The 23,925-nt window shown below is 56.5% G+C and overlaps 1 protein-coding gene across 7 annotated transcripts in view; it reads right to left on the reverse strand.

Annotated features, from left to right (window-relative positions):
- Positions 1 to 7,349: 7,349 nt before the first annotated feature.
- The window catches only part of Pdgfa (platelet-derived growth factor alpha polypeptide), an 18,356-nt gene continuing 1,780 nt past the window's right edge, over positions 7,350 to 23,925 (reverse strand). For 2 of the 7 annotated variants that reach the window (XM_005397776.2, XM_005397774.2), the window contains exons 2-8: positions 23,371 to 23,500; positions 22,098 to 22,194; positions 17,376 to 17,480; positions 16,528 to 16,715; positions 10,282 to 10,408; positions 9,689 to 9,757; positions 8,045 to 8,131 (exon numbers count right to left, since the gene is read on the reverse strand). In XM_005397776.2, coding sequence (XP_005397833.1) covers positions 9,702 to 9,757; positions 10,282 to 10,408; positions 16,528 to 16,715; positions 17,376 to 17,480; positions 22,098 to 22,194; positions 23,371 to 23,500 — 703 coding nt within the window. In that variant the 3' untranslated portion in view covers positions 8,045 to 8,131; positions 9,689 to 9,701. Of the gene's footprint in view, positions 8,132 to 9,688; positions 9,758 to 10,281; positions 10,409 to 16,527; positions 16,716 to 17,375; positions 17,481 to 22,097; positions 22,195 to 23,370; positions 23,864 to 23,925 lie in introns of those variants that run through there. The other 5 variants (XM_013521278.1, XM_013521282.1, XM_013521277.1 and 2 more) reach the window with 5 other exon arrangements.

The raw sequence follows: 23,925 nt of genomic DNA on the forward strand, positions 1-23,925 counted from the left end.
CAACATAATACTCTGTTAAAAGGCTCCATACTTTCTACCTAAGAACACAAATAAAGATTGTTGGGCTGGGGTGTGGTTCAGTGGTCAGTATATGCAAAACAAAACAAAATCCCCAAGAAACCAGGTATCCTGGAGATCCTAACCAGTATAATAATTCAAGAAAGGAAAAGGATGGGAAAGGAAGAGGAGGGGAGCGAGGAAGAGGGGAAGGAAGGAAGAAAAGAAGAAAAAAAGGGAGGGGGCCAAGGAGGGAAGGAAGGAAGGTATTTCCAGATAACATGATCATGCATGTCAAAAACTGAAAAGCATCTACTTAAATGAAAACAAAATGCCAAGCAGAATAAGAAAAATGTATCAAGGCTGCAGGATACAAGGAAAATATACAAAACAAGCTGAGATGAATTAGACAGAAGAGCAGCAGGAAACACAGAAGGTCCAGACATCATTGTAAAGTAATTCAACCTAACATCTGCAAAACACTCCACTCAACCATAGAAGAAAGCATTCTTCCTATAGAGCACACGGAACTTTCTCCAGAATGGGCCAAATGTAATGCCAGAAAACAAGTCTCAATAAATTTTATAAAAAATCATATAAAATGGATTTCCACATACAAAAGAATGAAATTGAACACCTATTTCATACCACATAAAAAGTTAACTAAAAATGTATCAAAGCACTAAATACAAGAATCTGTAAAAGTAATGAAAGGAAGCATGGTAGTAGACCTTCACCAGTGCATATTGTACACAACATTCTGGGCACCCTGGTCTAATGGGGTCTAATCCAACAGTTCAGTCACTGTACAGATGAGCAAACTGAGGCCAGAGAGAGGCAAGACCCTGTCCAACTTCACTGCCCCATCAAGCAGGAACACAGCAAACCTTCAGTCCACATTCCTCTCTTGCACACCAGACTGACCCAGTGACCATGTTGGTGTGCATTCTCTGTTGAGTCAAGGATGGATGGATGGATGAGTGGATAAACGGATGCATAATAGATAGGTAAATGTGTGGATGGATATGTGAGTGGTAAATGGATGGGTAGATAGATGGTAGATGGATGAATGGGTGGGTAGGTTGTTGGGTGGATGGGTGGATGGATGGATGGATGGATGGATGGATGGATGGATGGATGGGTGGAAAGATGGGTAAATGGATGGCAGGTGGTAACTGGACGGGTAGATAGATGCTGGATAGATGGGTGAGTGGATAGATGGCTGAACTTGAGACTAATCAGTCATACCACAGCTCCCTGCTCTCTGGAATCCAGGGTTTGACTTTTTCATCTGCCAGTCCTGGTGGGTGCTGCTGTTCAGATGATCCCTGGCTCCTAAGGGAAGGAACAGAGGGGAGTCTGCACTGCCAATGGCCTCTGAGCAGCCCCAGGGCTGGGCTGTGGAGATCCAGGGGGCCTCAGGAACCCGACAGAGTCCCTAGGACAGCAGAGGATGGGGAAAGTGGCTCTGGGGTCAGGTAGGGTTCACTGGTGCCTGTGGGGCTGTTATGAGCCTCTGAGTTGACAAGTACGGCAGCCTCATCTCCAGATGGCTGTGCTGCTGCAGGATCAGGTCCTGGCAAGTCTGTAGCCATTGTTTTCTCTTCAGAAACATGGGTGTAGGGGAAAGCCAAGGTCCTAGGGACCAGCAAGACCTTGGAGTCCCCCAGGCAGGCACTGGGACTGTGCAAGGTACCTGCCCTTGGTCCCTAGGCATGCAGTCTCTAGAGGCCTGCAGGGCCTGAGAGCGGGTGAGGGAGCCTCAGAGCTTAGGCCAGGTTCCCAGCGCCTGTTCCAAACCAGACCTCACAGCCCCAAGAGAAGCAAAGCATTCCCGTCTGCCCTATCCTCCACGCATTCACCTTACAGGGAGCCACCTAGATCCCCCCTCCAACTGCAAGAGAGCCACACACCTGAGTGCTGCAGAAAGCAGGAACACAGCCCCCCACTCTGACAGGAGGCCCTGGCAAAGCTGATCCTGACCACCATCTGCTGTGGGTTTGTTTCCTGCAGTGCAATGTCCTATGTCTGGACAAAGCCTCAGGGGTAGAAGCCCCTGGGGAAGGAAAACGGGTAGCAGCTATGCACCCGGACCCCAGGCTCTGTCCTATTCCTCCCATCTTGAGGTCAACCCCTCAATGCTTCCTGATCCTGCACTGGAGACAGCTAGTGAGGATGCTGGAGGGAAGGGAAGATGTCTGTGTGTCTGTCTACCCTGCACCCTGGAGGGTAAAGGGCCTTCTGCTAGACCAGCTTAGGGCTGGGTGGAGCCCCATGCCCAAGGCCTGGGACTGCCGGCTTCTGCTCAGGAGCCAGCGGGGGCAGAGCCATCGCTTCCTCCACCCCAGGGCAGACACTGTGGGGATGGATGCCAGGTGCATGGCAGGGCAACCCTCGGGTCAGCCCTCCAAGGAACGCTGCCCACGAATTGGCAGGCCAGGGGCCAGATAATGAATACTCCACATTTTTTGGCGGCTCAAAGGCCCGGTTGGAAACAGTCACCGTTTTATTCTGCAGCAACCACACGTTCTTCGTCTGAGTGCTGCAGGGAGGGGCGGACTGCAGCTGTGGGGGTGGGGCTGGCGGCTACTCCTGCACTCTGGCCACCTCCAAGGTCAGACTGGCCCTGGCTCCCATTAGGGTGAATCAAGCATGCAGAAGCCCAGGACTTGGGGACCTGGCTCTGAGTGAACAGCGTGCAGCCTCCTCAGAGCCACCGTCGCTTCTGGTGATGTTGAAGACCCAGGAAAAGGCTCAGAGCCCGGTTCTGCCCCAAGGGCCTCAAAGCTGGTGGAGCACAAAGGCCCAGGATGTCTGTCCTACAAAGGCCAACCAAGATAGCTTCCAGAATTCTGTGTCCAGAGGCCACCAGGCCAGGACCCTGCCTTGGCATCCACGCTGTGGGAAGGAGGTGCTAGCTAATCCTTTCCCATCGGGAACCTGCAGATGCACAGGCTGGCCTTGGACCACCCTCACCATCCTCCCATGTGGTCATGGAGCCTCATGACTCCTCCCAGCATCTACTATAGGACAAGACTTTCATGTACACCACTGATGAGGACAGTATCCCAGTCCTAGGTACAGTGAGGTCACTCAAGGTCACATGGTATGTCCATGCTCAGCAACAGGGGGTTTGGGGTAAGGCTGTCTCCCAGGACTGCTCTCAGCCAGATCGATCCCAGGACTGAGCACTGCTGGCTCAGGCTCCAGGCTAGGCCACTCGAGATCCTGCTGGTCCTGCTCATCTGGGGCAGTGTCCACGAGGAGACCAAGGGTCAGGGTGGAGCTCATAGTGAGCTGATCTTGGTAGCTGCAAACAGGTCTTATGAGTCTGGCCAGTGGGCCCAGGGCACACCCATCCAGCCCTGCCCACTGCATCTTGTCCACTCTGGACTGCATCTCCTGCCCCACCAACAGCCCCATGGCTGGGTACCAGGAGGCAGGTGGGCAGGGACAGGGGAGCTGGGGCAGCTCAGAAACAGGTGTGAGGAGGGGCGGGGTTGGGGCTGCTCTTTGGGGCAGGTGGGTTACACCCAGGTGCAGAGCCATGGCCTTGACAGTATACACGCTCAGTGGGCCAGGTGTGGGGACCCCTTCTGTTGAGCTCCTGGGCCCTGTGCCACTCCCACTGTACATCTTCTCAGCCTCGTGATGGCCCAGGCCAGCAGCACCAGACCAACACCACCAGGGTCCCCAGCTTCCAGCTTCTGCTGGCCCAGGAAGGCTTCATGGCCTTGGGAGTACACATACCTGAGACCAGGTGGTACATAAATACAGCCCTTGTGCTCTCTGGGCAGTCTGAGAGACATCCTGAAGCACCTTGGGGCCCACAGCATGGAGCCTGTCCGGGACTGACTCAGTTTCCCCACCGAGCCTGGCTTGTTTGTGGGATCCATGTCCAGTGAGCTCCCTACACCTCAGATTTTTCAAGACAACACAGAGGACACGGGGGGAGCACCATCTTTGAGGGGGGCCCTGCCCCTTCTCCTTGGGCAGGAAGCTAGTGGAACCCCAGCCCCTTCTGCAGGTGTGACTGGTTTTTCATCCCAACTGACAGCCAGGGAATATGGGATGGGTGTTAGGCCAGGGTCTGAAATAGGCATGGGCAGGCTGGAGGGAGACAGGCCAAACTGCCAGGAGAAGGGAGGCTGGACAAGGCCAAGGGCCATCTACCACCTCTGGGTGCCTCACAGGGTTCCAAGTCACCCTCCTGTTTACAGATGGGAAACTGAGGCTCCATGCATTAAGGCACTTAGCTGCTTAGGCACCCACTCCATGACCTGCACGTGTATGAGGGACAACGTCCCATGCAGTCTGGAGGGTGCTAGACAGCCATGGAGGGGTCCACATCACGGGGAGCCACACAGCCAAAACTGTCATGGGGCAGAGGCTCCTTACTCTATTTTTAAATCAAATCAACAACCTTTAAATAAAAAAACCTATTTTAAACTTCATGTCAGAACCAACCTCTAATCCACAGCTAGGTCTGACATCCAGGGCAGAGCACCCTGGTGCAGTGCTCAGAAACCAAGCAGTCTTATTTCATCACTGTTCCCAGAACTCGGGGCTGTGCTCCTATCCCAGCCCTGGAGCTGTGCACATTTCAGACCTGGCTTTAGCCAGGGGCAGCTGTGCCGAAACAGTGACAGGCTTTTAGAGCCCCCAATTTAGGTGTCATTCTGTGGTAGGAATGGCAGTCCTGGTAGCCAGGCCGGTGTCCCCTCATGATTTCCTTAATTCAAAAGGGAAAAAACCCTCCCTGCAAACACACTGCTATACACCTGACCCCACAGCTGCACGCTGGCCTCAGCTGTACTCTAGGGACCAGGCCCCACTGGGCTCAGGGCATAGCTAACTAGGCTGCCTGGGGCAAGTCTGACAGTGCGTGGCTCAGCTGTGTGTGACCCAGGTGCTGACAGGATCTCGTTTGCTGTGAGGCTTGAGCCTAAATCCTGCCTTTTCCCTGCACTCTCCTCGGGGTAGCTCTTGATCCAGTCCCTGGGGCACTCCAGAGCCCAGTCTCTGAAACCAGCCTATGTGATTGTAAGTAAACAATGAGTGTCTGAGTCCTGGCCTCAGCCACGCGTACCTACCCAAGACCCCACAGGGACAGCCTATTGGGCACTGTTGGCTGTCAGGTATCCTCCTCCTTACTCAGACAAGGGGCTGAGGGACTGATGCCCTAGAAGGGCTCTAGACACACCTGGCCTCAACACAATTCCCTGTGCCACGCCCTAGAACTATGTCCCCAAGACTGTCTGCTTAGAGAACCCCAGGATACTTTGAGAGCACAACTCCATCCTTAAAACAGAGCTAACCTCCAGTAGGTCAAATTCCCATCCCTAGAAGCCCTAGAGAAGCCTGAGGCCAAGCATGAGCGGACTCAGGATTCCAGGGGCCACACTTGGGCTCTGCATTTCCTGCAGACAAGAAAGTAGAAGCTGGCGGTGCCTCTGACACAGCGGGGGCTCCAGGTTGCTGAGGCAAAGTACCTGTTCTGCAGACAGGATCCAGGCCAAGGCTCAGCCGCGCTGACTCCAGACCCATCTGCCACATGGACCAAGGCAGCATGCAGAACTGGGACTGGCCTGGTGCAACCCATTCCACCAGCCAGGACACCAAGGCCTGGATGGAGAGGACAGAGGGATATAACCCGAAAATGGCACGGCCAGATGAACTCTTCTGTAGGCAGGTGTAGGAACCCTGTTAACACAGAAGGCTCCATTACTGCCCACACACCCTGCAGCCAGGGCTTGTGGCTCTGCAAGAGACTACTGTGACTTGTGTTCAAGGTCATAGCACAGGTGCAGACACCTGTATCAGGAGTCCCAGGGGCACCAGTAGTATGTGGTCCTCACAAGGTGCTGAGGGACAGCCTCACCTTGCAGATGCGGAGATGGAAGTGTGGCTGGAAAGGCCCCTGGCCCAAGGTCCCAGGGCACAGGGGATAAAAGAACCAAATGTGAGCAGTGCTGTCTCACAGGTCACACCCAGGGGGGCCAATGCAGGAGCTGGAATTCCAGGAATGCAAGGCAGACCCAACCAAGGCCTGGGGCAGTGCAGGCAGCTCAGCCCAATCCCGCCAGACCTGGCCTCTCCCTGTGGCCACCTCCACCCTGACCTGGGGGAAGAGGCCAGGATGAGCAGAATGGCCCTCACTTGCAGGCCTATCCCCAGGGCTCCGATATCTTCAGCAGTGCCAGCTCCAGGCTCCTCCAGTGGAATTCCCCACAGCCTTTGTGAAGGACCCAGCATTTCACCAGGCAGAAAAACCACAAGAAAAACTACAGTGTACCAGCACCTCAAGCACACACTAAGGATTGTGTATGCACCTGGCACATCAGCAGGCATGACTTCGTAAGCAATGCAGTACAGAGACATCACAGGCCCCAGCAGGAACTCTCAGGTACAATGGGTATCCATCCGTCTACAGTAGAGCCAGGGTATGGGGCCAGCCGGGCCTTCAGTACATCCCCTCCAGTCTTCAGGCCACTTCAATCACTTGAAAAACATCCAGCTTGAGCCCAAAAGCTGCAGAGTGAGCCAGCAAAGAAGATGCTCCTTACAACATGTGTCCACGAATGCAGGCGCAAGAGATGCAGCCACCATGCCAGAGTCACCCAAGGTGCAAGAGCGTCATGTGAGCTGACAGGCCATGGAGGGAGGTAGCTGGCCACGGGTGCCAGCGGTGGGAGGTAGCTGGCCACGGGTGCCAGGGACACAGTAGGTCAGCTCACTGCTTGATGACATGTATTATCCCCTGGCTGCTCTGGTGCAGGACAGCCTCCGGTCCCTGTGGAACTCACTCTCTGGTGAGTTCTGGCGCCCAAGGACAAAGGCATTCCAGATGCTTAGTGCGGGCAAGTCAAAGCCACCAGCCCAAGAGCTCTAATCCCCATTTTCATTCAACTGCCCACACAACCAGGGGATGGGTTAGACTCCAGTAAGCAACGAGAAAAATGTGACCACCAAATGTGTTTCACGTGCATGTTTTTTTTCTTTCTGGTTCAAAAAATAATAATAGTAATAATAGTAATAATAATAATAATAAGGCTCTTGGGTATATAAAACTGGTAACAATAAAAACACAAACTTCACCTTTACCAAAAACAAAACAAAACCAAAAACACCACAAAGAAACCACACATGCACATTTCTGTTAATACAAATAAAGCACAACATCTTACCAAAAATAAAGAATTTAGGTTCTGTCCAGACACTCCGCGGGGCACATGAGCCATACAGCCACCCTTGTCAGGGACACAGTGGGAAGCACCGCGGGGGGAATATGGTCTCACCGAATTTGAAAAATAAGTGGGTAAGGGAGGAACACATAAAGCCAGAAACATTTAGGAAATGATGCATAGGTAGGTATACCATGTTTATTTTAATACATCTCATTAGTTGCATCCTGCTAGGGAACACACACGTGGCACGGTCCTGACAGTTACAGCAGCCTGTGTGTTATCGGTGTAAATGTCATCCAAGAGATAATTAAAAAAAAAAAAAAAAAAGCTAGGCAAAGAGTAAAAAGGAAAGCTTAATCACTTTATGGTGTAAAAAATAAAATAAAATAAAACAAAACAAAACAAAACACCCACTTAAGGCTCTGGGGAAGGCCCCGGATAGACTCAAGCGCGACAGTGAGGAGTTGTAGTTTCCAAGTTGGTGCGGCTGCTCCCGTCACCCCACGTCCCACGTGCCCCGCAGAGCCTGGCGCCCCAAGAGCGTCCACAACTCCACATCCTTGGCAAAGAGCACCTGTGGCCACCGACAGAAATCCACCCCGCAAGCCGCCACGCGTCCACCAGGCGGGGCGGCCCTTCCGTCCACCGCATAGATATTTTTTGTGAGTCCAGTTTGTTTTTGTCATGTTTTGTGGTTTGTTTTCTCTCTCACTGACAAGGAGGCTTCTGCTGTCTCTCGGAGTGCTACAATACGTGCTTTGATGTCACACTGAACAAATGCACACTGTTGCTTTGTTCTCCAGGGTGCTCTTGGACACAGTTTTCACAGAGGAGAACAAAGACCACACGCTGGCAATAAAGCACCGTACATAGTAGGTTCAGGAATGTAACACGCCATGTACATCCGTGTCCCAGGAGAGGGCTGCTGGGTTATCCTCACCTCACATCTGCAGGGAGAGTGAGAGACACAGGCTGAGAGCCAGGACCCAGGCACACAATGCAGCACAGACAGGAAAGGCTGACAACATGGTGACTTGATCAGGGGCACAAGCTGTGCAAGACTCTGGATTTCAATTTGCCATCAAATTTTTTAAAAAATCGAACTTGTCATGTTATTCAGCAAGAACTAAGACAAGCTCATAGTACCACACAGGACATGTCTTGAAAGCAAGCCTCCTGCTCCCACTGTACAGGTAAGGAAACTGAGTTCCAGAAAGATTCTTTGGCCCTTCTCCCTACCTTCCCTTCCTTCTAGCCTAGCACCTGGATGTGACTTCTGGAGCTCTGGCAGCCATGTTAGTCCACAAAACAGCTCAGGACAGATGCTACCAGCCACAGGCACTGTGACCAGGCACACTAAGCTGACCTGTTTTCATTTTTGTGTTTCTTATGATGCCCAAGACCAAAGCCAGGATGGTGGGTGGGTAAGTGCTGTAAAGCTGAGCATCACCCAGCCCTGCCTGGGCTCTTCAGAAGCACGACCCCTGCCCATTCCAACACTGGGTGCCTGCCAGGGGCAGCAGGACACATACCAGCTGGCCCTTTGGCTGCACTAAGCCCCCACTACTACACCACACACCGGGGCACCTACAGGACATTTCCTCTCAGGAGGTCCTTTCCTGGGACCTAAGCACCTCTCCCACCACACAGCCGCGGGAGCCAGTCTCAGATGCCCTCCGAGGAGTCCCCCTGAGGCTGGAACAACTCTTTGTTTTGGATGCCAGGCAGTCCCACGTGGTAGAGTGAGGAGCAGGCCAGAGAGGCTGGGGACTGGAAGGCTCCCCGTGACTGCATCCCCCCTCTTCTTCTGGGAAGCAACATTTTGTACATTTCCCTGGTCAGCAGATGAGAAAACAAAAGCCACCAGGTGGGACTTGGGGGCCGACCATCTTTCTTCTCACTTTACTCTTTCCTCCAGCCTAGAGTAGTGACTTCTGGAGCTTTAGCAGCCACCTTGGGCCAGGTAGCCGTTCTGAGGATGGCTGCTAGACCAAATAAGAGCCTCAGTGATACCCTGGACTGCAGCACCTGCTCCAACCTCCCCATCTGGACAGAACTCCTCCCTCAGCTGTATCCCTCTGGCTGGTGTACAGGAGCTAACAGACCCATCCAACACTCCACAATCTTCCTCTGCACTCTGCGGAGCCTCAGGTTCCCTGTCTGTCAGAGGGGTGGGTGGCTTGCCCCATGACCCGGCTGCTAAATGTCAGACCCAACCCCTCCCATTTACATGTGATGTCTTGCGGCCCAATCAATGACAAAGGACAGAGTGGCAAGAGGGGATCCAGCGTAGTGAGCGTGGACCACAGCTCATGTGCGCGGGAGGGGACAGGGAGTGGCGCAGACCCAGAGCCCAGCAGACCCAAAGCAGGCAGACCCGAGGCCAATCAGGGCCACGGCCGCACCGCTGGGCAGAAGCTGATCATTTGCCGGTGTGATCATCGATTGCTTCCCCAGCTTGTGCAGTCCCAGCACTCCCAGCATGGTGGGGTTGCAGGGCCTACCTGGTTGGCGGCTTTAGGTGGGTTTTAACCTTTTTCTTTTCCGTTTTTTACCTGACTCCCTACGCCTTCCTGTTGGTGAAAGGCAGGGACGGTGAGTAGCCTTAGGGAGCAGACTGTAGCAATAAATACCTGAGTGTTTACCTCGAGCCCGCCCTGGCTCTGGTTCTGGCTCAGAGACACTTCCGGGTCCCTCTGCTCTGAGTCAAGCCTGGGGCCACAAGCACCCGCTGCTCCTAATCAGTAAGGCGCTGCTCCTGACCAGTAAGGCAACAAGTGTCCAGCATCTACCTGTTCACCTGCTCCTCTGGCCACTTGGCAGGGCCTTCTGCACCCACCTCTCACCTGGCCCAGCCCCTCACTCTAGCTTGAACCTGTTTCTCTTGCCAGCTTTCCAGGTGGCAGAACCCTGCCCTGTCCCCAGCTGGTGGAACCCCACCCCTGTATCCCCAGGTGTGCCCTTGCCCTGCTAACAAGTCTTGGATCCATTAAGTTGTTACCCAGAGGATCCCATACCAGGGGCCACCTAAAACTCCCAGGCTCAGCTTCCGGGAACCCCAGCAGTGGTGAGGATTAGGACACGGGCAGCCACTCACCCGTCTCCTCTTCCCGATGGTCTGGATTCAGGCTGGAGGTCGCACATGCACACTCCAGGTGTTCCTCTAACCTCACCTGGACCTCTTTCAACTTTGGCTTCTTCCTGACATACTCCACTTTGGCCACCTGCCGAAAGCAAAGTCACTGTGAGCAACAGGTGGGGACTCAGGCGCCACGCTGAGGATGGGACTGTAAGGCCCAGGCCAGGGTGGGAGTGGGGTTGGAACAGCCCAACCTTGACCTCTGCCCTGCAGGTGTGCAAGGGAAACACAAGCTTGGTCTCATTTTTGTTTAGGACAAACCCAAAGGTTCACATGGGCAGTGGGTGGCCTGAATATTCACACAGCGCAGGTGGCAAGAGACGGCAGGAGCTTCCAGACCTGTGTGCACTGGGGTGGTATCCTCAGTTGTTCGTTTTATCAGTAAAGCAAGAGGCTGTGCTAGGGCCAGAGTTTGCTGCTGCTGTGTGCGACTGGTGCCCGTCAGCCCTCTGGGTACCCTCCCCACCCCACCTCACCCCACCAATTATGATGCAGGAGGAATGGCACAGACCCACGGCCACCTGGTGGCCTAGCCAGGCCTGGGGCTCGTGGGCTCAGAGAAGCCTGGCCTTCTCAGCAGTGTGGGCAAAGAACACCTGGCCATCATAAGGCCACTTAAGGTGGACTCCAGACAGCAGGCTGCAAAGCCCCAGCTTCTGGTGCAGAGAGCTCAGGGAAACCCAGACCTCAGCTGAAAGCCTCCTCTTCAAATGAGGAGGCACCAGCCCCCATCACAGACCAAAGCCACCTGCGTCCTCTCCAGAAGCAAAGGACAGAACCCCCAGCCCAGTCAAGCTCCAGGTGCTCGAACAAAGGCTCAGGCTAGAGACTGTCTCCAGTCCTCTGAGACAGGCTTTCCAGGTGCCCACAGCCCCTGCTGGGCCCTTGAACACAGTGTCACGGAAGCACAATCCCCACCCTACTCCACAGATGCGTACATTAGGCACTCAATCCAGGTTCACAGTGACTACCTGCCCCGGAGGCCACCATGTGCTGGGCCCCTCACTTCCTCACCACGAGTGGGTGAGGTGCAATCTGACTACCACCCTCCTCAGGGTCCAAAGGCCAGCATGCACTCCGTCCTCCTACCCAGGACCAGCACCTCCAGCGGCAGCAGACACCAGAGCACAGCCAGCTCCTCCCCAGGATACCCCAAGAGCATGCATAGTGGCCTGTCCCTCGTCGCCAGTTTGTCCCATCACCACCTGGAGGGGGCTGGGGAGCAGACACCCTCTCCCAGTCCCAAGAAGCTATGTACACAGCAGGCATCCAACTGCATGTATCCAGGGGAGGTTTCCCTCCCAGCCCCATGAAGTGTGTGCAGAGTAAGTGCCCACGTGCATACATACAGGACAGGCCTCCTTCCCACTCCCACAGAGCTGTGCACACAGTAGGCACCCATCTGTATACATCCCAGGGCTATCCACATAGTAGGCACCCATATGAGGGCTCTCTCTAGCCCCACCAAGCCACACATGCAGTAGGTGCCCATCTGTGTATATCCCAGAGCAGCCTCCCTCCCAGCCCCATGGAGCTGTGCACACAGTAGACATCCACTTACATACACCCAAGAGCAGCCCTCAAGATCACCCCCTTTACCCTTCCCTGTGCACCAGGGACACTGAGGCTGGAAAGGGCATGGAGCCCACCCTGCACCCCCAAGTACCTGGAAGTAGAGGACCTAGTGAGCACTAGCCCACGGGTGAGGGTGCCCACCCAGTGGCCACCTACTCTGTGGCACTGGGAAGGCAGAGGATGGCAATATTTTCCTTCCCCACCTGCCTTCCAGGGTCTGGACTCCAGGTAGAAGGTGAGTCTTATACCTGCAGGGTGTCTACCCAACAGGCAAGCCTCCTTGGGGCTGTGGGACCAGGCCTGGCTGGACCCTGCTGCACGCCACCTTGGCGTTAATAGTTAACCCATGGTGCAAAGGGTGCCGGGTGCCCAGCGGGTGTGTAAGTGCTGTGGCTGTCTCAGGTGTGAACTCAGCCGCCAAGTATGAGCTCAGAGGACAGAGTGTAGGGCCAGGGTCAGAGGTCAGCAGAGGTTTCTCTGCGTCAGGAGGTGGGAGAAACAGCAGCCTGGTTGGTTGAAGGAGCAGTTGGAGGAGCGTAGGCCTTGCCCTGGGGTCGCTGCCTGGAAGGGGCTGTTTCACTGTCACTGGGAGGGCTTGGACACCCCCACCCACAACCCACCCTTTTCCCAGGCTAGGGGCCAGGAGGGAGGAGTCCATGGGGCTCTGACATGGGGACACAGACATACCCACCTAGGGAACAAAGGAGGTTCCCTGCAGAGCCACTCAGCAGGTGTCAATACTGACACACGCCATCAGGCCGCAGCTCCAGGGCCCTGGGTCCTTCACAGCCCACTCCCTGTCCCTAAGATCAGCATGAGGGCTGTGCTCCCTCAGGTGGGGAACAGGAGTCCAGTGATCCTCTCTTCAAAGGCCTAGGGTAGGGGAGGCCCCGCTGGGGTGAAACTCAGCAAGTCCTAAGAGAAGAGTGGGGCCCGCCCTGGACCTGGCCATGCCCCAGCCCTCCTCTGCACTCCCAGCTTCCAAGAATCAGAACCAGATCTGCCTGGGAACAGACACACAGGCCCAGCACCTCCTCCCCACCAGGGGACCCCAGCCATAAATCCAAGCAGGCCATGCTGCCCCCACACCTCACACAGGGCCAGGCTTGGGTCAGGTGCTTGTCTGGGTGGCACAGCCTCTGTGGTCAACAGTGGCCTCCCCTAGTTCCCCTGCAGAGCCTATGCCAGGCCCCAGATCGGTTGACCTGGACTCCCTAGCAGGGAGCAGGCTTGTTTCTCTCCACCAGGCACTAGCAGGTGTGGCAGGCAGGGCGGCCCCTCAGCACTCCAGTTATGCAGCCCTTGCGACAGTCCCTGAGGCTGCCTGGTCTGGGCACCCACTTTCTCTCCAGACAGACCATGTTTATCAGAGAAAAACAAACAGCAATTTATGATTGCACCTGCTGCTGGGAATGCGAGGATTCCAGCCACTCGGCCACCTCTGTCTGGCCAGGAAATGGCTACATTTTTCCCCCAAGAACATGTTATGAATATTAAATTCTCAAAAATCTCTTCCATGAAAGCTAAGTCTGAAAAAACACACATGATAAGACCTAGGGTCCCCCACTTGCATTCCCAGGCCCTGGGAGGCCCCAGACGTCTCTCCTTGTCCATCCACTGTTGCCTTGGCCTCCACTCAGCCACACTGCTCCCAGTAAATTCACCCCAGAGCCTCACCCAGCCATGCTGCATCCCGTGCATGAGAGACACCCACAGGCCCCCAGGCTGCTGCAGAGACACCCCCCGACAGCAAGGTCATGCTGACCACTCCAGAGCTTCAGGACTGGTCACCTGTGATAAAAACCACCACTGACTGAGCCCTGCCCTGGGACCCTAACAGCCAGCTGGAAAGACACGGATACAGCTCCTGCACAGATGAGGACCCAGAAAGGACATGTAACCTGCCCCAGTGCTCCACAGCTTCCATCCTTGGTCCATCTCTGCCCTCAAGGAGCTGGACTTAGAAGAAACCCCAAGGCCCTGTGATCCAACCCCAGAGAACCTGAGCCTGCTGTTCTACTCTAGGATCTTCCCAGGTTGAGGTCCTTCACCAGCTGGAGGGTACTAGAGCCCTGCTCCCCAGGAGGGTGACTAAAGCCAGACCTCAAACCCGTACAGAAGGTGAGGGGCTGGAAGCCCACCTGACCCACATCCTCAGCGTTCCATTCGGGCCAGAACAAAGTGGCTCCACAGCCCCCAAGGGCCCAGGGCACCCTTCTCATGGTGCTGACACTGTCCTCACCACAGGGAGGGATGTGAGAGCCCATCCCCCAAAACCTTGGAACTCTCCCCAAGAACACGCCCCCAACTCCACCTGGGGAGGCAAGGAGGGAGGCCCAGCCTGTGTGCCCACCCACACCTTTGGAAACCTGAAGTGTAGCCTCACAGCTGTAGTCCCAGCCTAAGTGCTGCAGAGTGGGCTCTGGGGAGACCAGGGTGAACCACAAGTCTGCTGAGGCACCTTGGATCCTGACTCTCAAGTCTCCCTCAAAACAGCACCAGCCTAAGGAGTCCCTGCACAGCAATACTCAGGCAGAACCAATTCAGACATGGCTCAGAGCCGGTCCCAGTCTCAGCCTCACAGTGGTCCCACCCACTGCAGAGCCAAAAGGGGCCCAAGCAATAGGGGGAACTTCGCTTCATCCAAGCCAGACACCCCAGCAGCTCCCAGGGGCCAGTTGTTAGGTGTGACCAGCAGAGCACAGAGCAGCCAGCCCTGGAGCCCTGTCACCTCTGCCAGGGCTGGCGGTCAGGGGAGGCCCCCGCAAATTGGACACAAGTGCTGGGCCCAGGATAAGGGCTCCCCTCAGATGTCCCCAGAAATGAAAGGAGAGCCCATCCCAGTCCCCACACAGTGACCCCAGTGCTGACCTGGGCTAGTGGCTAGAACCCCAGCATATCTACCTGGAGCCACTTGCGGCACCAAGTGACCACTCCCAGCTGAGGGACAGGCTGCCTGGCCCTCCTCCTGCCTAGCTTCACCCCTGCTGACCCACATCACCCACACTAGCTCTCAGCTCCAGGTGACTTTGGGCCCTGGGCTCATCTCCCTTATCCAGGCCAACATCTGCCTCAAGCCAGAACAGGCCTACACAGTGGGCTTCCTGTCCCTGCTGACCTCTGTCCTTCTGCCAGAGCCCCCAATGTCTGTTGCTATATATGTCCTTGAGCCTTTGAGTGGCGTGGCAGGGGACAGGACTTCCTGAGGAGGGAGCCCAGGGGGGCCTAGCTCTAGACACAGGACTTGGTGTCCAGGGAGGCTGACAAGAATCCCGCTGGGCAGATGAGGCCTGTGAGGTAAAGTCATGGCACCCTCTGAGGACCTCTGGGGGAGGAGGCTCCACTGCCCAGCTGGAAACAAACATTCCCCATTGCCACCCCAGGGGAAGCAGAAGGAGGAACAGCGGGCACCCAGAGGCTAGAGGCCACAGGTTAAAAACTTCCAAGTAACCTCCTTCATACCAGCACCTGTCCCTCCAAGTCCCCGTCTCATCCATCTAAGGACAGGCCAGCACCCACACACGGAACAGGTCAGCCAGGTCTAACCAACTGTGTACCCCAGAAGGCAAGATAGCTAGCGTCCCAAGCTCTCAGGCTAGGAGACCCCCAACCAGCCCCTAACCCTAGCCCAAACCCCCAATAAGCCATAGTGAGAATCCCAGGACCCAGGGAAAGGCACATGCTGGGACATGGTCACAGGACACTGGTAACAACGGGACAAGGTCCCTGGACACGGAGGCTGAGTCATACCCCCACCACCACCACATGGCTCTGCAGACAGGAGGTCGCACGTGAGCCTCCAGGACCCAAGGATGCCCTGGCCTCTTTTAAGCTGAATGTCTGGCCTTGGAGGTCCTCATTCAATCCCAGAGCTCCATAAAGACCAAGTCCTAAAGATAAGACATGTCTCTAGTACAGGTGACAGATGGTTGACCTATGACAGGTTCTTATAAGAAAAAGCTCCCCAGTATCCCCCTAGAGTCCAGTCTCAGCAGGGTAGGAGGATCTGAAATGGTTTTTTCTATAGTCCAGGAGTGGGTGAGTTCTAGTGTCATCCCCAGAACTGAAATTCTCAACTTAATTCTGGGGACTCCTTAACCCAGGAGAGGTGTCCCCCCTCTCAGAAGCAGGCTCTGCCAAAAGCTCCACCTCATGGCCTCTGGGATGGGGGCTGTGCCGCTCATACTCCACTGCATGGTCAGCTACCCCGAGCCCCCGAGGCTCATGCAAGACCAGAACAGCATCCCGACCAACCAGAACCAGACTGTAGGGAGCAGAGCCCAGGAACATCCAGCTCCAGGGTGGGAGCCTGAAGGTTCAGCCTCAAGGGCCCTCACAGTAGAGATGCCTAGCAGTGCCCCAGGCACCTGCCCTCCACCTTTGTTCTTTAGAGACCAACAACTCAAGGATCTGAGCCATGTGCAAAAAGCTCTCATCTGACCAGGGCACATGGGGCCAAAGGGGAGCAGGGCCAGCCTGAAAGCCACAACTGGGCTGGAAGCTACAGGCCTCAATTCAGTGGCCCAGAGAGAGCTAAAGCAGCAGGACTGTCCCCCAGGACTCGGGGGACAGGACATCTCCACTACACCAAATCTGGAGGCCACATGGCCAGCCTGAGTAGCAGCTTACCTTGACACTCCGGTGGTGGACCCTCGAGGGCTGGCACTTGACACTGCTGGTGTTGCAGCAGCCGGTGCAGCGCTTCACCTCCACACACGGCGGCCAGATCAGGAAGTTGGCAGATGTAGGGTCCACCTGGCTCCGAGGTATCTCGTAAATGACTGTCCTGGTCTTGCAGACCGCAGGAATGGCTTCCTCTGCAGAGCAAGTTTATGGTGAGTGCAGAGAACCCTTTGCACCCACCCAGGTGACTAGGCTTAGGACCAATCCACACACACATACATACACACACAGACAATTGGGAGTTGGGCAAGGTTCCCAGCTGAGGGACAGCCTGGAGACCCAAAGATCCGCAGGTGGTCCCTGGGGGTGCAGAGGGTAGGAAGGCAAGGGGCAGGCACAGTCTGAATCCCCAGGCTATACAGGGACCTGCTCACAAGAGACACCAAGAGTCTACCAACTGTCCACCAAGGAGGGGCCCACTGGACCCAGCCTCCTAGCTGCACCCAGCTGGGAGCACGCCGGGACTCCACATTAGGACTAGAATTTAGGCTCAACCACATTTTGCAGCGAGGCCTCCTTGCAAACAGGCCTCAACAAGACCGGGCACTTAAGGAATTTATGACAGCTCTTCTCTCCTGGAAACTCTTGGCCCAGACTGCAACTCAATGAAGAGCAGGCCAGGCGGGAGGCACATCATGGAGGCAGAGGGCGCCTCCAGAGAGGGCAGGAGGCCAGAGCCCAAGAGCAGGCCCAGCCTTTGTCTGGGGAGAGATGTACAGTGGCTGGCTGGAGGCCACTATGGGGAGCCTGGCCCAACCCCTACAGCCCTGCCCACCAAAGCCTCCTGGACCCACCGATGCTCCTCTTCCTCCGAATGGGCACAGGTCGCTTCTCGGGAGCATGCTTGGTGGCATGGGGCCCGTGGGCTCTCAGGCTGGTCTCCAAGGCATCCTCGGTTCCTACAGGTAGTAAGAGAACATTCAACCAGCTGTCTACACCTGTGTGATGCCCCACACCTGACCCGCATAGCCCTGCAGATAAACTCTCAGAGCCAGAGCCACCTGGGGACAAAGCATCTGGCAGCTCTGCCTACATGGCCCTCACAAAGCAGTCATCCCCTACACCTATCCCTACATTCCCACAGGGGCTCTTCAGATGTGCCTGGGATAAAACACTCCAAAGCAGGCCCAAAATATCTTGTCAACAGAGAGATTCCTAGAATCAAGTAATTCTAGCCAGACCTATGGCAGAGCTGGGACTTTCTGGGGAAGGGGCTCAGGGTGGCCCCCTCTGAGGAAGCTCAGTAAGGACAGAACCACATCAGGAAGGGCCCAACACTACTACCCCAAAACCCAGAGGCCCCACCCCCTACATAAACTAAGTCTCTATGGAGCATCCTAACCTCTGAGGGGCATTGGAAGCAACTCCCAACTGGGCTGTGAGCCAGCCCGGACCAGTTCCTGAAATAAGCCTGTTCTGAGGGCCAGAGGCCATGAGAAAATGCAAGAGGTGTGGCTGCTCACAGTGTAAAGGAGGAGTGGCCACCAGCCTGAGCAGCGGTCCAGGGTACCTGCAGAGAAGAGGGCAGCCACAGGAAGGAAGGTAGGAAGCCTCCTGTACCTGCAGCCATGCCCCACAGCAAGGGCCACCACTGGGTAGGGATGGTGTGACAATGACCCAGACCAAACCGCCCCCCAACATCACAGCCCCATACAGAGGGAGGGGGCTATAACACACAGCCCCAACTCCCTGGCCCCTCTGATTTCCGGGCGGAGACAGACACATAGCATGTCACCTGCTATGTGACCTACCATCCCAGACCTGGCCTCCCTGCCCATCCCCTCTGCTTCCTCTATCCTGCTTCCAGGGGCAAACAGTCCAGGAACATGTGCCCAACAGACAGGACTCACAGAGTCACTGGGTTCTCATCCTGTGGCCTCCCTTCTCTCTTCAGAAGCACCAGTGACATGACAGCCACCGGCCCAGATTTAGGCCCCAACTCAGTACAGGACACACAACCCAAAGTCCTTTCTACCCAGGCACCCCCATTCAGAGTCCACAAACCAACTGAAGAAGCCTAGGCCTCCTCCACTCCAGAGATGCCTTAAACCAGCACACTGGAAATGAAAACCAAAACTCAAAGTATGAATGGCAAAGACTCAGTCTGAGCAGAACTCGACTTTTCACTTAAATGACTCAATGTTCCAATACCACTGATTTTTTTTTTGAGACCCAAAATAAGATCAGAAAAAAAAAAAAAAAAAGAACTACTCATGCAATAAGAATTTCCCATCAACCATTACAACGAGTATTTTTTTTCCCCCACAAAAAAGTGACATTGTAAGTCATGCCCTGGTGGTGGACATCTTGCCCTCACCAAACCAAAGAGCCAGGGGCTCCAGTTCAAGGTAAAATTTAGCATAAGCATCTAGCTGTATGGTCCTTTCTACAGCCATACTCAGGATAAGCATCTAGCTGTATGGTCCTTTCTACAGCCATACTCAGGCAAATTGCTTCCAGGAGTCAGGTATTACCTGCCATCCCCATCTGTGGAAACAAGGCCCAGAAAAATGAACAAGGCAAGGGTAGGTGGCTGGGGAAGGGACCAGCCAGCCCAATGTCCATGTGCTGGGGCCCCCACTTCGGGCCTCTTGGCTCAGCTCAATGCCCAGAGGGGACACAGCCCTGACAGCTCATCAGCACTGCTGATGGCCAACTCTGACTTCTTTAGACAGGACTGAATGGGAGCAGCTCCTACTCAAACGAGCCCACTCTTGCGCCCATCAAGATGGGTGGTCACAGACCAAAAGCCAACCCACGCTCCAAAGAGCTATTCTGATTTGCGCTGGGTGAGAACCCACCCAGGCAGAAATTTAGAAGATCAAGACTGATCCCTGGTGGGGCAGCAGGAAAACAGTCTCCTAACTTTCTCAGGACAACTAATCAGGCAGTTTCCCTTTAGTCTTTATGCACAACATCATGCAAGACAAGGGAAACTCCTCCAGCTCTGTCCTGGTCGGCTGTGTGAGTGGCTGGGATGTTTATGTATCAGTTACTCAATGACCCAGGGCGCCTGGCCAGCCGGCTCTGGAGAACAAAGCTCCAGCCGCCACACCACACAGGACACACAGGCCCCAATTCTACAGCTGGCTGCTGGTCACCCCAAGACACACTGGTCCCTGGGCCCAAACAGCCTGGGAAAGCCACCTGGCATCTCTCTCCTCTCCAGTGCATATTCCGGTTGCTCCAGGCTCACCACATTCCCGGCACTTACAGGAATGCACGCCTCCGGAGCTCACCACACCGCCAGGAGGGGCAGGGTTAAGAGGGTTCCATCTGCATAGTGGGGATGGGGTGTGCCAGGTACAAAGCACCACCCACTCAAGGGAGGAGTCAGGTAGGGCCTGGGACACCTCAAAGCCTACTTCCTGCACCCTGCAACCTGCAGCCTTCCCTGTCCCCAGCGTCCTCCTGGAGGAGACTGCTGCGGGGTTCGTCACACTGGATTATCCCAGTATCCTGCCCCTTCTCCATCAGTCCTTCCCCTACATTGTCCTGGGCTCCTGCCAGAGCACAGTGTTCCCAACAGGTGAGAGATGCCTCTGACTAGACCTAGAAAGGAGGTCAGGGCTGGGGTGGCAGCTTTGTCTGAGTCTGGGCCACCACGGCCACTTACAACCTACTCCAGCAGTCTGCAGCAATGGGCTCCTCCCTTCCAGTAATAACAATAGCACAGGGGCCACCCCTGTCCACAGACCAGATGGGACCCTCCTGTTTTGAGTTTTCACATCTTAGGATACTGACTAGGACAGACTCACTTCTGTCCCAAAAGATCTCCATTTCCAAATTGAGGCACAGGGTCAGGGAGGAGAGTTGCTGTCACTGTTTCCAGGGGACTGGGCAAATCCCATTCGACCCCAAAACACCTGACGCATGGAGAGGACTGGGATCACCACCGGCCACATGGGCAGGGGAGGAGGCAAACTGCAGGGACAGTGCCCAGCCCACCTACACACACACACACACACACACACACACACACACACACACACTTGCAGAGGCAATCTGACACTTGCTAGAAAGACAGAGGTGTACCCTTGCTAGGCCCCAACCCAGAAGCCCCCAGGTCAGGAATGCAGTCAGCAAACCCCACGGAACAGCAAAGCTGAAATGTTAATGGTAGGGGGCGGGGAGGTGGAGCTGCAGAGACCAGAATAAGAATGGTCCTGGCAGAAAGTAAATGGCCCATTTCCCTGTGGTACCAACGCCCACAGGAGGGAGGCCCCGCCGTCCAAGGCCTGGGCAACCAAGCCTCTCGTTGGGAAGCAGTTGCCCCAAATCTCCAAATCCATCAGGGACCAGCAAAACCCAGTGTTTTCCCCGGGTACCCAAGCCAAATCCTTTGCCCCAGGCTTGCACATCATGGGACAAGATCAAAATTCCCCCTAGCCCAGCTCTGATCTACAAGTGAAACTCTACCCTACTCCAGATAAGGATCAGGCAAAGGATTTCCTGGGTCAAGGAACTGCAGAACCCACAACCTTGTTAGAAAACGGTTTTGGCATGGAATGAAAACAGCGCAGGCCTCTCCACCACCATAATTAGGTACAAATTTCCAAATGACTAGACCATGTGATTTTACTTAATTCCCCCACCACCCCCCTTTCCCAAGTAGTTTGCAGGGAGAGAGAAATCTTCATTTCACTTAAAATTCTTCACTTCAGCTGTCTTTCCTTACTCTGACAGGTCCATCTCCAATCTCTTTTTCAAGCCAGTAAGAAATTTCCCCACAGGCATTATCTCCCTGGTCAGCGATGAGGATGGAGTTCCCCAGGCCAAGTGTTAATTTGCAAAAGGGCGCCACAAAGATGTGGAGATCTCCTCCTCCAGCCCCTCAGGGAGTACAGCCCCCCAACACTAACACAGAAACCCCTTTAACCCTTGCTACCTAGATCTACTCCAACACTGCTTCAAAGCTCAGCATTTACAAATAAACTGTTTTCTAAAGTGGCTCAGATCCAGGCCCCGAGGGTGAGCCCCAAAAATAGCCCCCAGCAAATGTGTCCAAGGCACGCCTTTTTATTGGGTCGTGAAAAAAGGCCTCCCGCAGCCACAGAAGCCCAGCCCCAAAGGCAGCACCGCACCAGCCGACTTCCCCGACAAAGGGGCAGGTCCGGCCAGCTCCGCGCGCGCCCCCCGGGCCTCTCCAGGAGGACCGCCCAGCGCACGGGCCAAGGCTGCGCGCCCACCCGCGCTCCTTAGACGCACACCGGGCCCTGGCCCTGGCGTCCTCTATGCTGCTGAACTTTCTGTGACACACACGGCGTTTTCCTCAAACGCAAAAACATTCCCGGGGCGAGCGAGCAGCCCTCAGCCGCCACTGGAGAGAAAGTGGCGACTGGAAGAGAAACGCCTGACTCATGCGCCTGGGCGTTTATGGCCGGGGAGTGGATTCTGACCTTTCGGTGCGCTCCTGCGCGGCGCCCGGCCCGGCCGCGCGCGGGAGGCGACTCGACTCGGCCACACTCCCTCCCCGCCCGCGCCCTCCCCGCGCCAAGGGCAGGGGCGCGATTTACCTACGGAGTCTATCTCCAGGAGTCGCTGGAGGTCCCGGATGCTGTGGATCTGACTGCGAGCCAGCCGCTCGATCAGCTCGCGGGGGATCTCGGCTTCCTGCAAGCAGACCACACTGTCAGCGCCCAGGGTGGTGAGACCCCCAAGTTGCTGCCCCCATCCCTGTCCACCCTCTGCAAAGCAGACCCACCCTGCTTTTCAGCATCCTAACAAAATCTCCCCTCCCCCCCTTCCACCGGGCCAGCCCTGCCCTGCGGGTGTCAGTTACAGGGGTCTGGGGGCGGCGAGAGGCCCAAGAGTTTCTGGTTTAACAGTGGGACCGACGTCTAGAAAAAGCGAGTCGAAATGCGTCACGGGTCGACGAGGAAAGTCGCGGCAGCCCCAACACTTTAATCTAGCCAGGGTCTTAAATTTCACGCCCCAGAATCCCGACGGAGCCCGTGGAGAAGAGGGTCTCCCCTCACCACCCAGGCACGCGCGCGCCCCACCTCGGCCTCGGCCCTAGCGCCGACTAGGACACCCAAATCCAGCCGGCGGCTGGGGAGGCTGCAGGGCAAGCTAGGGTTAAACATCCACCTCGCGGCTCTCCCGTGCCTGCCCAGCCCACCCCCACCACTCGGTCTTCCCCCTCCCCTCCACTGTTTTAGAGGGAGTAGGGGTGGGGGGGTGCTCAAGCACGAAGTTCCCACGACAGGGGCTGTGGAAAGTCATTCATCACAGCTAAGCTCCCGGGGACCTGGGGTGGGGGGTGGGGGCGCCGGCGGTGGGAAGGCGCGGGCGCAGGCCCGGCCCCAGCTGCCTCACTCAGCCACCTGTAAGCAGGCCCGGGGCAGGCGGGACTGCGCCGGCCCGGCGCCCAGCCGGGATCGGAGACCAGGAATCCGGGCTGCGGCGCGGCGCTGCCCACCCTGGGCTTCCGCCGCAGCCCCGCTGCCCGCCCAAGGCGCTGCAGGCTCACGCACACCCCCTTCCCCGCCGCGCCCCGGTGCCCCTCCCCAGGGAGGCGCCCGCGCCCCGCGAAGTTTTTCTCCCCACTCGTCCGCCTCGCCGCTCCCCCGTCCCTCCGAGGCAGAGCGACGCAACACGCTGGAAACTCACCAGACACACTTGGGCACGGCAGAAAATAGAACCCAGTTGGGAAAATTTAAAAACAGACCACCTCCATCAGAAATCAAACGTCCCTGCAGAAGCTGGGGTGCCCTGGCCCGCAGGCGGCCGCGGAGTACGTGTGCCCGGGGAGCTGGGAAGGGGATGGGGCGCGGGGGTGGCACCCACCTCGGCCAGGGCATGGACGAGGTATCCGCAGGCGAGGAGCAGCAAGCAAGCCCAGGTCCTCATCGCGTCCCGAGGCGCTGGCGGCTCGGCGGGGAGGCGAGGCCGCGGGGCGGGCGCTCCAGCCGGGCTCCTGTGGCGGCGAGATTCAGTACCATCCCTCAGGGAGCGCGGCCCGGAGGAGGGCGGCGCGGAAAGGGAGCCGGCGGAGCGCGCCCGGCGCGAGCTGCGAGTGCGGCGCCCGCGAGAAGGAGGAGGCTGGGGAGTGCGCGCCCGCCGCGCCGGGAGCCTCCTGGGCCGCCGGGTAGGGGGTGGGGACGGAAGGGGCGGAGGGCGGGGGCTGGGCTTCTTCCTTGGTGCGTTCCCGTCCTGGCCGCCGCCGCGCTGGATCCCCGGCGCTGGCTTTAGGAGCGACCCGGCCGGTAATTCCGCATATTTGCGGGCATCAGCTCCGGGACGGACCCCGGAGCGAGGCCGGAGCCGCGGCCGCACCGCCGATCACCTGTCTGGACGCCAGACTGGGCCCTGGCGCCGGCTCGCGCGCTCGCTGCGGGCCGC

The sequence above is a fragment of the Chinchilla lanigera genome, unplaced genomic scaffold (assembly GCF_000276665.1).
Source record: "Chinchilla lanigera isolate Chin_1 unplaced genomic scaffold, ChiLan1.0 scaffold00059, whole genome shotgun sequence".
Taxonomy (NCBI): domain Eukaryota; kingdom Metazoa; phylum Chordata; class Mammalia; order Rodentia; family Chinchillidae; genus Chinchilla; species Chinchilla lanigera.